This window comes from Beauveria bassiana (genome assembly GCF_000280675.1).
Source record: "Beauveria bassiana ARSEF 2860 unplaced genomic scaffold BBA_S00100, whole genome shotgun sequence".
Lineage (NCBI taxonomy): Eukaryota > Fungi > Ascomycota > Sordariomycetes > Hypocreales > Cordycipitaceae > Beauveria > Beauveria bassiana.
The window spans coordinates 11,467-24,703 of NW_007930935.1; the positions used below are offsets into that span (position 1 = coordinate 11,467).

Here is a 13,237-nt window from a genome sequence, read left to right on the forward strand (position 1 = left end):
GTAGCGTTCGACAACTGCGCAGCTTCTTTTGTAGATGCGCTCGGCGAAGTTGCTTATCGCCACATGAGTCGGACCGGAGCAAAGGACTTTGCCTAATCGCGCAGCCATAGCAAGCACTGCACTAGCCATCATGGTCGTCTTTCCGGTACCCGGGGCAGCCGCTATGATTCCAAAGCCAAGAAGACGGCGTTGAAGATAATTGGCCCAGCGAGCTCGGTCCTCTGGGAGTGCTTCCTCAACAATTGCTTTGACAAGTGCTGGATTTCCGAGGTCCAGAAAGTTCACCACCGGCAAGCTGCGAGGAACATTTACGCCGCTTCCCTTCATCTGCCACTCCCAAAAACCGGCACCTCTGACAAAAACGCGGTGGAGGTGCATCCGGTCCATGATGGTCACCTGATTTTGCAGCTGCACTGCCGTGGGTGGTCGTTGACCTGTCACTGGCAAGTTCCATCCGGCGATATTTGCTGGATTTGATGTGCTTAGAAACAGGTCTGTGGACGTGATCTTCCGCTGGACTTCATGGACCTCGGGGTTGATGAAGATGGTAGCCCAGTAGCCTTTGCCATCACGCTTTGCCCGGTTTGCCGCTGAGCGGTTCTCAAACGCCTGTCGTCTAGTCGGCTTTTTACCCGGCCGCTTCGAAGGTTCAATCAGCATGACCAAGTCCTTCCGGGCGTCGGGTTCATGGCATTCGACAAAGCGCGGGATGCTTTCCGGATCCTCAATGATAGTGCCATCCCATTCTTCGCAAGGAGCACTATCACTGCCTGCCTCTGAGTCATACAAACTCACTTCCACGCGGCTAAAGCTTGCTAGTCGACGCCAGGCATCACCGTAAGCTGCCCAGAAGTCTTCCGGCAACGAAAAAACGACGTAGTACTTCACTTTTCCATCTAGATTGACACAAGATGCAAAGTACAAAGGTCGTCTCATTTTCTTGATGTCGTGGGCGGCTTCGTAGATCCACAGCACATCCTGGACCACAGTATGATTTACGGCGATGTTGTGGTCGTCATCGCTATCGAGTACAAATCTTGGCGCAAATTGATGGCCTCTGTGCATTTTGACAGGCCCGCGGTAGTCCACAAACTTGGCGCCGACAGTCTGATATGGAAATTTGAACGGCTCAGGTAACGGCTGCAAAAATTTCTTGTTGACTTCATTGACCGAGAGATCCATGAAGAAGGAAATTTTCTTCTGCTTGATGATGTCAACTAGAGAAAATCCCGCCATCGGCTGGTTGCCACGTAGCCAGCCTTCCAGTTGTGGATGCTCACGATCGCTGAAAGGCAGACCAAAGCCCTCGACTGTTGGCTCAGAATTCTCGGGCACTGTAACATGAATTACAGAGGCTTCGTCATGAAAGGCTCCGCTGAAGATTTCCGAGTACTTTGGCAGGGCTTGTCTGGCGTCTTCGACTACGATGGTGACATTGCGAGGAAGTTTGATCTTAATCACATGCTTGGTTGCCAGTTCTGCGTCAATGAGCCCTCGACGACCTTGAATTATGTTAGTCATGGACATGAAATTGTGTTGGTTTTGATCTCTCACTATTGTATCGGACACCGAAGCCAAGCGTCTCATTCGACGCCTGATTCTTGGCCAGGTCGACTTCAATTGTGTACCCCAGGAGAGGATCACAATCTTGTGCCGTTATCAATTTGAACTTGGAAGAGATGAGGCTAACTCGATCGAGGGCTTGCGCCACAATGACGGGTGTCAAAGGTTCTCCGAGAAGAATGGCGCAGTCCTTGCTATGCACCTTCTGTGCCTTCTTAGACATGACAGGCTTGTTATACTGGCGTTTTGCCGGTCTGGAGGGCAGAAGAGAAAATCGGCCGCCTCTTGCGACGACGATACAAAAGCCAACCGAGTCCGAGGCTCCCGGTGGCAGTACTGACGTGCTTGAAGAAAAGGACTGTCTGAAGAGTCAGAAAGACTAACGCGGGCACAATGAAGATGAAGATGCAGAAAGGGAAAGGAAGGTAAGGGGGGAACAAGCAGAAGCGATTGGCAATGGTTGAAAATTTTGACTTGATTTGCAAACGAGCATAAAGTGAGTGGCAATGTGACAGTCTGCAAACGGAGCAGACCTGGATCGTCTGGCTAGGTAAGTAATGTGCAATCTCGTCAAACATGGGCCCTCTATTAGTTCATTCTGACTGTTTGGAGCAGTGCGTTTCTTGACTGCTTCGGTGTTGTCATGGGAGACAGAACCGTTATTCTTCCAGCCATCTGGTTGTGAAGGCAGAGAAAAGTTGTTTCAACGATACATTGATCTACTATGTTCTTTATATCCCTCAATTCGTCCGCGTCTGATATTGATCCGGCATGGTCCTCGTGGCCATGTTGCCTTAGCATCAGCAAAGACGTTGCGAGATGGGCCTTCGCCTCCAAAGCCTTTGAACTGGTACACACTTCACAAGCCGCCGCGCGTTGTTGTAGAAGGATCTTCTATCATTTCCTATCAGCTGTCTCAGACAGCTTCGAGATCACTAAGCTCGAGTTTCGCAGACGTCAAGACTAGTTTTGAATGCATGTTTTACCTCTCGTTGGTGGGAAACACACTCGAAGAAGACGTCCGGCGGGTGTGACTATTTGTGCCGAGGGTATTGTTACGGCGCAGTATAACGTAATCCACCATGCTAGGATCCTCCTTCACCGAATAAAAGTACTCGGAGGATATGCGTCTGTCGGTCGACCTGCCAGACCGTCGACAGCTGGCACCACTTGAAAGGACCGACAAACTCGCCAACCAAATAAATCTCTATTTAATCATCTCTTAATACAGACTACACGTGAGATTATCGTAAAAAAAATTTAGAATCATATATAGATCTAGTATTTACTCCTCTTTATATAGAGTCTATAAGTTAAGAAACTATATAAATACAGCTATAATAGCCTAAATATAATTATAAAATATAAGTAATATTCTTAAGTAAAATATAATTAAAATATAAGTTTAATTACTATACTAATATTATAAATAATAAAATTATAACTTAGGTTAGTTAGAAATTCTAAGAAATATCAGTAATATTCCTCTTAGAATAGTATTATCTAAGTTATTATAAAACTAAATAAGAGAAAAGTAAATCTATCTAGTTTATTATATATAATTAAGTTTTCTAATAATAGATATTATATAAGTATCTATAATATTATAGTCTAAAAATTAATAAAATTTAAATATCTCTATATAAGAGGTAAAGAAAAAAGCAATAAAAAATCTAGATAAAGCAAAAAGATATTTGACACCTGTGGGATTCGAACCCACGCCCTTTCGGACCGCGAAGTCAAGGGAATTAATTAATTTCCTGAACACGGCGCCTTAACCACTCGGCCAAAGTGCCTATTGCTGTGAAAGAATGCGTATTTATTTAAGTATATATTGCTTCAGCTAGAGATATTACCTAGCAAGCGAGATGAGGAATCCCGGCCATAGATTATTAACATAAGTTTTACTAGGTCTATTTTTGCATTGTCGTCGTATACTAGTGTAAAAAAATTCTACCACTAATCTCAGCCACGTTACATAGCGCTATACCACCATCGAATATTTATCAATAACACAGCTAAAGACGTAAAAATTAATGTTAAGATACTCTTATTAAAATCTCAAGCCAAAGATTTCGAAGTAAATCAGTTATAGCAGTGCTTAGCCACCTAGTCGCCTCTCCTCGCAATTTTTTCATCGTATCTAGAGTTGATTGATCAATTGATTTATATTCCCTAAATTCTCTATACTTATCAGGCCGGGGGAAAAGTAAAGAGGAATGACTATTATATACTCCTCTGCTGTGCTGTATTGCTATTCCTAGTATATTGCAGTGCTGATTACTACTATGCTTGATCTGCTAAACTATCCCCTCATATATTTTCTATAAGGCCTCTGCGATTAGTTTTCTTGTCTATGTCGTTTATCCTACTCTGTGGCATCGCCTAGCACGGGTTGCAGGTACGCCATGCGATCTCTACACATGCTAACGGCTCCCTGCCTGGGTGACGTCACCATGACACTGCAACTCAAAATTTCAAGTGACGACACCATCCATCTCATCGTGACTATTAAATTGGTGACGTCCGCGTCCAACAGTCTCCAGCAGTCGCGTGACCAGCTGTCCGCCATCAATATTGGACGAGTTATCGAGAAAATGGGCACTGAACACGCGAAACCGAGAGGCGACATGCAAGATCTTCGCGATTCTGCAGTCAAGCCACACAAGACGTTACGAGAACGCTTTTTACACCGTCTGCCACATTATACAGGTCCTTACAGCGTAGGCTATATGGATATCGAAGTACCTGCGCGGAATCCGCGACCCATATCTAGCTTGAAAAGAAATGGAAAGCCAGTTTTGCGCATGGACACGGTGCTCATGGGTATCTACTACCCGGGTGACTTGCGAAAGGAGGCCAAGAGCAAAGATGGCCTCAAGGGCCTGCACCGTGTAGACTGGATGCCACGTCCCAGACTAGCAACTGCCAAAGGATACGCCAAATTCCTAAATATACCTGAGCTACCCGTCACTGGCTACCTAGCCTGTACAACCCTCTTCACCAAACTGCCAGCCTTTTGCAATGCCAAGTTGGCATCCTTTTGGCCCGATACGTTTCCTCGAAAGGGCGGTCCCGAGGGCGAGCGAATAAGACAAGCGCAGGGCGACAACATGCGGCCCAAGTTTCCCGTCATCATCTTCAGCCACGGCTTGGGCGGATCTCGACTATGCTACAGCGCCATCTGTGGAGAGCTTGCAAGCTTTGGGTTCATTGTAGTCGCGATGGAACACCGAGATGGCAGTGGTGCGAGAACACATGTCAGTCTGCCGGAAGACATTGACCCTGCGGAGATTGAGTCCTCGACAGCCAAAATCTACACTAATGATGATTCGGGCAAGGACGCCGGCGGCAAAAAGGTGCGTGGTCGTGGCAAAAAAGGTGTCAATCCATACTACGTCGTTGACTACATCCTACCCAAAGATAATGCTCAGGATACGTCGCCGCATAATCCACAAGGCGTGGATCGGGTTTTGAGGTCTGCACAAATTGAGCTTCGCCAAGAAGAGATCAAGGAAGCATATCATGTCATCGGCCTCATCAATGACGGCAAGGGAGAAGAGGTTGCGAGGTTGAATCTGCGCAAAAAGGGAAACATTGGATCCAGCTCAATGGGCCTCATCGGGATTCAGTGGGAGGACTGGAAGGGCAGCATGTTTCTCAACACAGTCTCAGTGATGGGGCATTCTTTTGGCGGAGCCACGACAGTACAACTCTGCCGGGACGACTCGCTTACATGGATCGCCTCGGGGCTGATCCTGGACGCCTGGGGTCAGGCCACGCCTCCCGGTGGCGACAAGCCGTCAAACAGTGTCAACAAGCCCATCATTGCAATCTCGTCCGAGGCTTTCATGCACTGGAAAGAGAATTATGACCGTGTCGTCTCGTTCTGCAATGAGGCGCGAGATTCGGGTGCTCTGTGTTGGATGCTCACGATTGCAGGATCAACTCACCTGGCAATGACAGACTTTGCCGTCCTGTATCCCGTTTGGATGAGTCTCATCATGAAGTCCCTCGTGAGCCCCAGCCGCGCATTCTACCTCACCATTGTCGCCTCGCTCGAGTTTCTGGAGGCGACACTGCCACCTGAGCAAACAAAATTTCGTACGTGGAGCACTGAGCGACTTCTCTGCACACGAGAACCTGTTAGCGACCCCGACGAAGCCCTCAAGACGGACCATGCGCCCGACGACAAGTGGGTAGCGGTGCGGCTAAAGATCCCCAATGAGTTCTCGACGAGAATGAAGAGCATCTGGCATAGCGTTCGCAGAACAATCATGAGCTTGATTCGAGACGATCCGTCAGATACAGAAATGGCCGGCAGCAGCTATTCTGTGAGCCAGGAAATTTGGATGCATTTTAGCCCTGCAGAGTCTGACGTCCAGGCGCACCGCGGACGATTCCTCAAAGCATGAGCAGAGTCCACATCCCACCATTGCCTTGTCCTTTTATTCACTGCAACGGAGGATTTCATTTGTACAAGTACATCATTCACAAGTCTTGCGTTTCCCTCTTTTTCCTTTTACGGCATTTGCTTTTCGATATTCGTTGTTCTCCATACCCCTGTTTCTGTTTGAAGATGCACGCATAGCGCAGGTGTCGAGCATCTGTACAATTAGAGCATGGCGTAGGTTTGTACAAATTTTACTGAATAGACATAGAATTCATTCTGCAGTTTCAAATTTCGGAGGAGGCAACACGGAGCGAGTTACGGGTGGCTGGTGCGTAAAAATTGTATGCGGGCGTGGGGCTGGGGAACTGCGTGGCCGTGCAGTGGGCGGGATCGCCCGCAGTTGTCTTGCACTTACTCCGGCCACCTTGCAACGCCATTGTTACATAACAAACGTGGAGACAATTACTCCATATATGTGATGAGAGCACTGAGCTCCGTTCTTTAATTTTATGATGCTGTCGTGACTCAAGTGAATGTCATTGCTCCGCGTATGAGGATCGTGGCGCGGCTTGCCTCATGTTCGCCTGAAACTACTGGGTTGCATCGGCCGAGTGCTTGAAGACGACCGTGAGACGCGATATAGAGACAAAATGGCAAACTAGAGAATGTTCAACCTGTGCAAATCCTTTGCGTTAACGTTATATAGTTTGTACGACCTGAAGAGGTTACTGAGCTGAATTTGGAAAAGAACTAATGTCAAGAATACGAGCTGTTGTGTGGATCAAGGTTGTATCATCGTATCGTATCCGTAAGGCGAGACCATTCCGCCGTTCTTTTAAATGATCGGCCCAGCCTTGTCAGGCTCTAACCAGTGTCAGGTAGGTTGCCGTCCCTGTCTCAGTCTAAAAGAATACCGTTACACATCGGAAAAGAATTTAGTTGAGATGGAGCGGAGGCACATGAAGAATGTTCAACACAAAATCCCCCACGCGCAGTTTGTAGATGACAAACCCAAATTTTGTATATTTTCCGGCCTGTACGACATCAATGACGATGGAAGCTGACCGGGGCTTTTATTGTTCCCTTGTAGGGCGGAGCAGCCGGATGTACCAGCAAGCTTGCTTGTCTCGCGTCATGCATCTCGCTAGAAAACCTGTTACCGGGATCCATAGGTAGTTAGCCTGAAGCAAAGAGAGAGCCAAGAACCTAATCATCAACAGGCCACCAGACATTCCTAGCCCCATTGTGTGGCTATTTTTACGGCGGCAGGCTGGGGGCCGCTGTCGTGACAGATCGGGCCACCCGCCGTGCTCTATTGGCGGGCACAGGCCTGCACTTCGTATTCTTTGAATCTTGGCTGCAGGTGCTGCGTGCTGCGAGTGCAGTGGGCGCTGAATGACACGAGGTGGGCAGTTGGCAGCGCTGATCCCTGCGTTTTGGATGCGCAAAAAGAAGCAAGTCATTAGATTTTTTTTCGTTTTGGCGGCGCAGCCGTCTTGTCGTCAGAGCCGAAATCTGCCGGTTTGTAGTGATGCCATCATCGACGTTGCAGGTGGAGGACATAGGCAATGCGTTTATGGGTTCCTCGAAATACTGAGTTTGCGTGCAAAGCGGTTTGCTTGCCAGCTGCCAACCGTTTTGCCAGCTGCGAGCTCCTTGTACATGTGCAGTGCATGCCTGAGGTGCCTACAAACAAATCCCTTGTGCTTCAAAAACTTTTTTGCAATCAGCAACTTTCCTTCTCTTCATCATCGTCACCCTTTAAGACATGGCCCAGCGTTCTTGCACCAAGCCAAGCTCCGACACACCCACTCGAACCACTGTAGCCCTATCGCAACGCCCGTCCAGGCCTTTCTCAGCTCCCTCAGCGTCTCGCATAACGCCAGCAAAGAAAAAACCCCTCCCCCCCTCCGCCATCAGCTAGCTCCACAGCCAACCACATTGCAAGTTCCCAAGCCTCCTCGTATTTTGTTTTGCAGGTACACTGCGCTACCACTAGATGGCCATCCAGCCTGGGACCTGCACTGTCCGCTCACACCCACACCGTTTTTGTCGAAAGCCTTTTCCATTCTCGTTTCTCTACGGCGTAGCTTCCAAAGCTAGCTATATACCCCTCGACCCCTGCCTTTCTTTTTTCCTGCTATTTTTGCTCAGCAGCTGTTGTGTTACCCCAGAGCTCTGCGATATCTCCATTTCGGCCCATCAGTCCAAGCAGGTTCTTTCCTCTCGTGTGGGCTTACACTTACACGCGTTGTTACACCACTGCGCAGTAACACGAGGCTATCTGCGTCCACTCTGGCTCTTGATCATTTCGGCACATTTATTATCCACGCCTTGCCGCTTTGTTAGTGCAATTTCGCTTTCCCGCATACGACCTGCAGTGTTTCCCCTTGACCGTTCTTTGTCGTGTCATTGCCGCTGTGCGCTGCGGTGTGCGACCTGACTAGTCCACTGCTCTTGCTCGTTCACGTTGCACCGCGCCCGCCTCGAAGCGTGGAACTTTTTTCCCTTGCTCTTGGAAGTGTTTATAATCATACTTGCGCATCATGGCCGAGACTCTATCTCGTCAGACTCGCTCAAACAGCTTGCAGCGCATGCTGGATCTTGAGAAGCAATACATGGTGAGTGCCACTTCCTCTTCCCAGCATCATCAATGCTCGCTCGCTAAAACGCCTGCGTCACAGAGCCAGAGACTGCGCACCGGCTCGAACCAGTCTAAAAACCCGGGAGTCACATTCAACAGTCTTCCATCATCGTCAGGGCAGCGGCCTGCAACAAAGGGTCGCCAAATCGAAACCCAAACGGTGCAAGAGCGCCGCCAAAGCGAGCAACGCCAAAGAAGCTTCCCGCTCCAGACTCACGCACCAAAGCCCCAGCTGGTGATAGATGTCAATACCGCTTCGTCTAAGCCATCGGCCTCTGCTATTCGCCAGCCCGCCATCAACATGAAGATTCGTCGAAGCAGCAGAAATATTGCCGACACTCCGCCTTCTGTACCATACAGCTCTACCGTTCAGGCTTCTCCAAACCCGGTGTCCGGAACTGACAGTTCCGTCTGCCAGTCTCCTAGCTGGGAGGCTTATGATAAACGAAAGCAAGAGAAGAAGGAGGAGAGGAGAGCTAGGGACGAAGCAAAAGCTACGAGAAAACCTCGCCGCCTGAGTAAACCTCCTCCAGATCCATCGCCATGTGCACTTGCTCAAGCCAAGCCGAACCAATCTGAACCTGTGATTGCAGGCAATGGCAGAAAGCCTCGGCCTTCTAGCATGATCTTTTCTGACAATACTTCCAAGGAGGCGACATTCTACAAGCAGCCTCGCTCCCGTGCCGGGTCATTTTCGACCCTCATCAGATCAACTTTTGACTTCCGGCGTTCTTCGGTTGATCAGTCTCAGGAGCGTCCATTCATTGGGGGTATCAAACTTGAATATGAGCAACATCTTGCCAGCGAAAGAGACCCGAATCTGCAGAGTGCAATCGATCTCCCGAATGTCCATCCTGCGTTGCGCACAAGCAACACATCTCTCAAGTCTCCACCCCCGCCGCCCCGCGCGACAGATTCGAAGAGTACCAGTTCTCGGGCTTATCCTCCTAATACTTTTGCAACTGCAAAGGCAAAGTCGATGTCGTTGGTATCTCCAACCGCCCCACCAGTGCCAGACCTCAGTACCATTGAGAAATGGCGCGCACGTGTTCGCCTAAGGTCATCAAGCAAATCTTCATCGTCTAGAAGCCCCGTCGCGAAAGACACCGAGCCGGCCTCAAACACTCACGATGATTCAAACAAATCAGATGCTAGCTCCGAAGAAGCAGCTAGACGCGATGGCGATACTGAGCACGCAAAGGAAAAGACCCCACCTCCAGAGCCTCCTCGTCGAAGTTCAAAGCGCGAGTCGATGACGAGCGGCAGTCCGTCAATGCCTGTCCTCAGCGCTCCTCTCATGCATGTGCCACTAGAGACTGATTCTTCTTCCTTCTACGATTTGTCTTTTACAGCTGCCAAAGACGATAACAAGCAGCCAAGTGCAAGCCTTTCCTGGGAGAATCTTCAATCGTCAGTTATGGACACGATTGAGCATACTGTCAAGCCGAAGGCCGAACTTGAGAAGGAAGAGGGCGAGAAGGCTTTCTGGAACAGCCAAGAGTGGGCTATTCAGCGCTCTGATGTTCCTCAAATCACTTCTAGCTCCTCAGAAGATTCTGCATCCGATTGCTTCAATACTGTTTCGATGCCAAGCACGCCCAATACATCGAGACCCCAGTCAGAGAAGGGTATCCCGCGAAATTCAGGGGAGTCGGAACGATTCACTTTACCTAGGATTCAATTACACGACAACGCCTACCCCAGCGAGGCCTGTTCCTTTGTTTCCTCGAGCTCGATTCATGGCGCCTACGACGTCGATGGCGAGGTTGATCCTATCCAGGCTGCGGCTCGAAAGGTCATGGCTGCTTTACCTCCAATGCCATCGGCAAGACCGGCCACTGAGCATGAAGCTTTGCGGTTGCGGTCCAATGATATCGACACTTCGAGCATTTCGGATCTCTCATTAATTGAAGTTCCTAAACTGTCTCCGAGGAACCCTAAAGCACAGCCCGCCAAGCGTGCTAATGGCGATACAGTTGCCAAAGTTTTCGTTGAATGCTGCGGATGCAAGTATTATCACGATATGCCCAGCAAACTGTATGACGCAATGGTGAATCCCAATGTTGTCTTGAGCCCCAAAGACAGATTGGACTTCGCTGGTGCTATCTCGATGACGGTCAAATGCCCATGGTGTAAACACGCGATGAGCACAAGCTGCTGCGCCGGATTGGCCGCAATGGTCTACGTCAAGGAACGACTTCACTGATCCATCGACTAATACACAACCACAAAAAACCGCACATATTACGACTTTCCAGATGAGTTTCCTTTGTCATTGAGACTACAGCCTTCCGGCTATTTCATTTGTATCTGTCCGAGCTCTGTCGCGAGAAGCACGTGCATGACGAGCGCACACATCAAGAGTGGTGTGACAAAGAACTCCCAATGCAACGTCAATAACAAACGCACATCTCACAACATCCTTAGGCCAGGGAAGAAGCAGAGGCCAACAACTTCCCTTCCGAAGCGTACTTCGACGACGACGATGACGATGCTATTGAGCTATCGCTCGTCGCTGATAACTTCTTTTCTGAAGCATGCTTCGACGACGACGATGATGATGCTATTGAGCTATCGTTCGTCGCTGACGGAAGTTGACAACTTCCCTCCCGAAGCGTACTTTGTGGGGAAGCTCACACCAAGGCACATTGACACAATTTTCACAAATTAGCGAGTCAAATTATTGAGGCCATAGTTTCCAGTGTTCATTTAGATTAATAATGAATTGACGACATTTCACATCATTTTGCCGTGTGTGCTTTGATACTCCTCGCGTGTGCCAAGCCACTATTGCCCCTCCATCAGCCACTCCCTTTTCCCACTAGCCACGCGGGGCATGACGACAACCAGCAAAGCAACTGTTGAAGCCGTGGCTGTAGCAGGCTGTGTGGGCCACAGCAACCAGTAAGGTGCTGTGTTTCCAACCACCAATCATAAACCGAGGAAGGGAAAAGGTACCCACTTTAGCCCCTATTTCCCACACAAAACCAGGTACCTTTCCCCTAAGACGGTTTCTTCTAGGTAAACACACAACAATAGAATTACATTACCTAAAAAACCTTATACCTACTAGTTTCTTATTATCTATACCTCTAAGTAGCTAACTTACTAATTATAAGCCTAGAGACTAATTACTAAGAGTTATAAGCCTAGTATAGTTTAAAAGGAACTAAGCTTTAATTCTAATGTCTTTTTTTAATAAGTAATTAATTTAAAATTTTAAAGATTAATTTATTAAAATTAATTATATCTTCTATTACTTAAAAGCTTAGAGGTCTAAAGACCTAGGATGCTTAGTTCTTAGCTTTTAAAAATTAAACTAAGAGCCTATATACCTAAGACTATATAAACCTTAATACCCTTAACTACCCTAATAATACTTTACTTAAACTAAGCTTATTAATTTTTAAAATAGTTAAATAAAAGCTTAAAAAAGTAAGTCTAAAGGAGGTAAAAAAGGTAAGTATATATCTAAAAAGAGTTATAATAGTATTAAACCTAAAAGATAATAATATTAAGAAGGAACTTAAGAAAGAAGAGTATTATTATAATTATATAATTAAAAACTTTAAAATATATATAAAACTAATTAATCTAATATATATCTAGGTTTTAAATAATATTAAACTAGTTATATAGAATTAGGTTAAGTTATAATTTAGAGAGAATATAACCTTAAAATAGAAAATATATATTATAAATAATATACTAGCTCTTTTATAAGAAGACTTTAGAAAGGAGGTATTATATACTTATAATAATATATTAAATATAGTAAAGTTTACTAATATAAAGGCCTCTAAGTAGATTAAGAGGTAGGAAGAGGTATATATACTAGGTATATATTATAAGATTCTTAAAATTAAAAGTATATTAGCTATTAAAAAATTCCTTAAAATAGTAAAAGTTAATTTTAATAAGCTATAAACTATAATATAATAATAAATAATTATTATAAGAAGTTATAAAAATTAAAGACCTCTTTACTCTTTTATAACTTATATATAAATCTTTTAAGATATAGCTATACTTAAAAAACACTTAGCTATATATACCTTTACTATTACTTTACCTAAACTTAATAACTTAGGCTTTAAAGGTAAATTAAATAATAAATATAGTTCTTATAATTACCCCTATAGAAGAATAATAAGGGTAAAAGGTAGCTATAAGTAGAAACTATTTAATTATAAATTTATATACTTAGTAATTAATATATCTATATATAGTATATATAAGTAAAATATTTTTAATATAATAGTAAAGGAAATTCTTAATTACTTAAAAAAGCTAAAGTAAAAGTAATTATATATTTAATTCTCTAATATAAAATACTATTATCTACCTAGGTAAGGAAATAATTAATTAAAAGTATAAGTAAGTATTAACCTACCTAATAAAGATCTTATATATATATTTAAGTAGATAAGAGTTATAGCTAATAATTTCTTATTCTCCTTAGATATATTATAGTATATTAACTAACTTAATATAGTTATAATAGCTATAAGATTATATTATAGGCTTTATAATAGTATAATCTAGGATATTAAAGTTAAATTATATATTATTAATAATAGGAAGTTTTTTAATAAAGGATTTTTTTATATTAAATATAGTACTATAAAAGCTAGAGA

The 13,237-nt window shown here is 45.4% G+C and overlaps 3 protein-coding genes across 3 annotated transcripts in view; 2 read left to right on the forward strand and 1 right to left on the reverse strand.

The window, feature by feature from the left end:
• The window catches only part of BBA_10212 (nonsense-mediated mRNA decay protein, putative), a gene marked incomplete at both ends in the record, with an annotated part of 3,371 nt that extends 1,585 nt beyond the window's left edge, over window positions 1-1,786 (reverse strand). The window contains 2 exons of the mRNA XM_008605309.1: window positions 75-1,502; window positions 1,555-1,786. Of these exons, the coding sequence (XP_008603531.1) occupies window positions 75-1,502; window positions 1,555-1,786 (1,660 nt within the window). The remainder of the gene's footprint in view (window positions 1-74; window positions 1,503-1,554) is intronic.
• Window positions 1,787-4,019: 2,233 nt separating this feature from the next.
• BBA_10213 (platelet-activating factor acetylhydrolase) lies at window positions 4,020-5,978 on the forward strand (the record flags this gene model as incomplete). The annotated part of the gene is made up of 1 exon (XM_008605310.1): window positions 4,020-5,978. One exon carries the CDS (start codon window positions 4,020-4,022, stop codon window positions 5,976-5,978), a length of 1,959 nt encoding a protein of 652 aa, XP_008603532.1.
• A 2,524-nt stretch (window positions 5,979-8,502) lies between these two features.
• BBA_10214 (uncharacterized protein) lies at window positions 8,503-12,216 on the forward strand (the record flags this gene model as incomplete). The annotated part of the gene is made up of 7 exons (XM_008605311.1): window positions 8,503-8,577; window positions 8,641-10,716; window positions 11,028-11,176; window positions 11,406-11,504; window positions 11,868-11,874; window positions 12,016-12,035; window positions 12,210-12,216. 7 exons carry the CDS (start codon window positions 8,503-8,505, stop codon window positions 12,214-12,216), a joined length of 2,433 nt encoding a protein of 810 aa, XP_008603533.1.
• Between the last annotated feature and the right edge of the window lie 1,021 nt (window positions 12,217-13,237).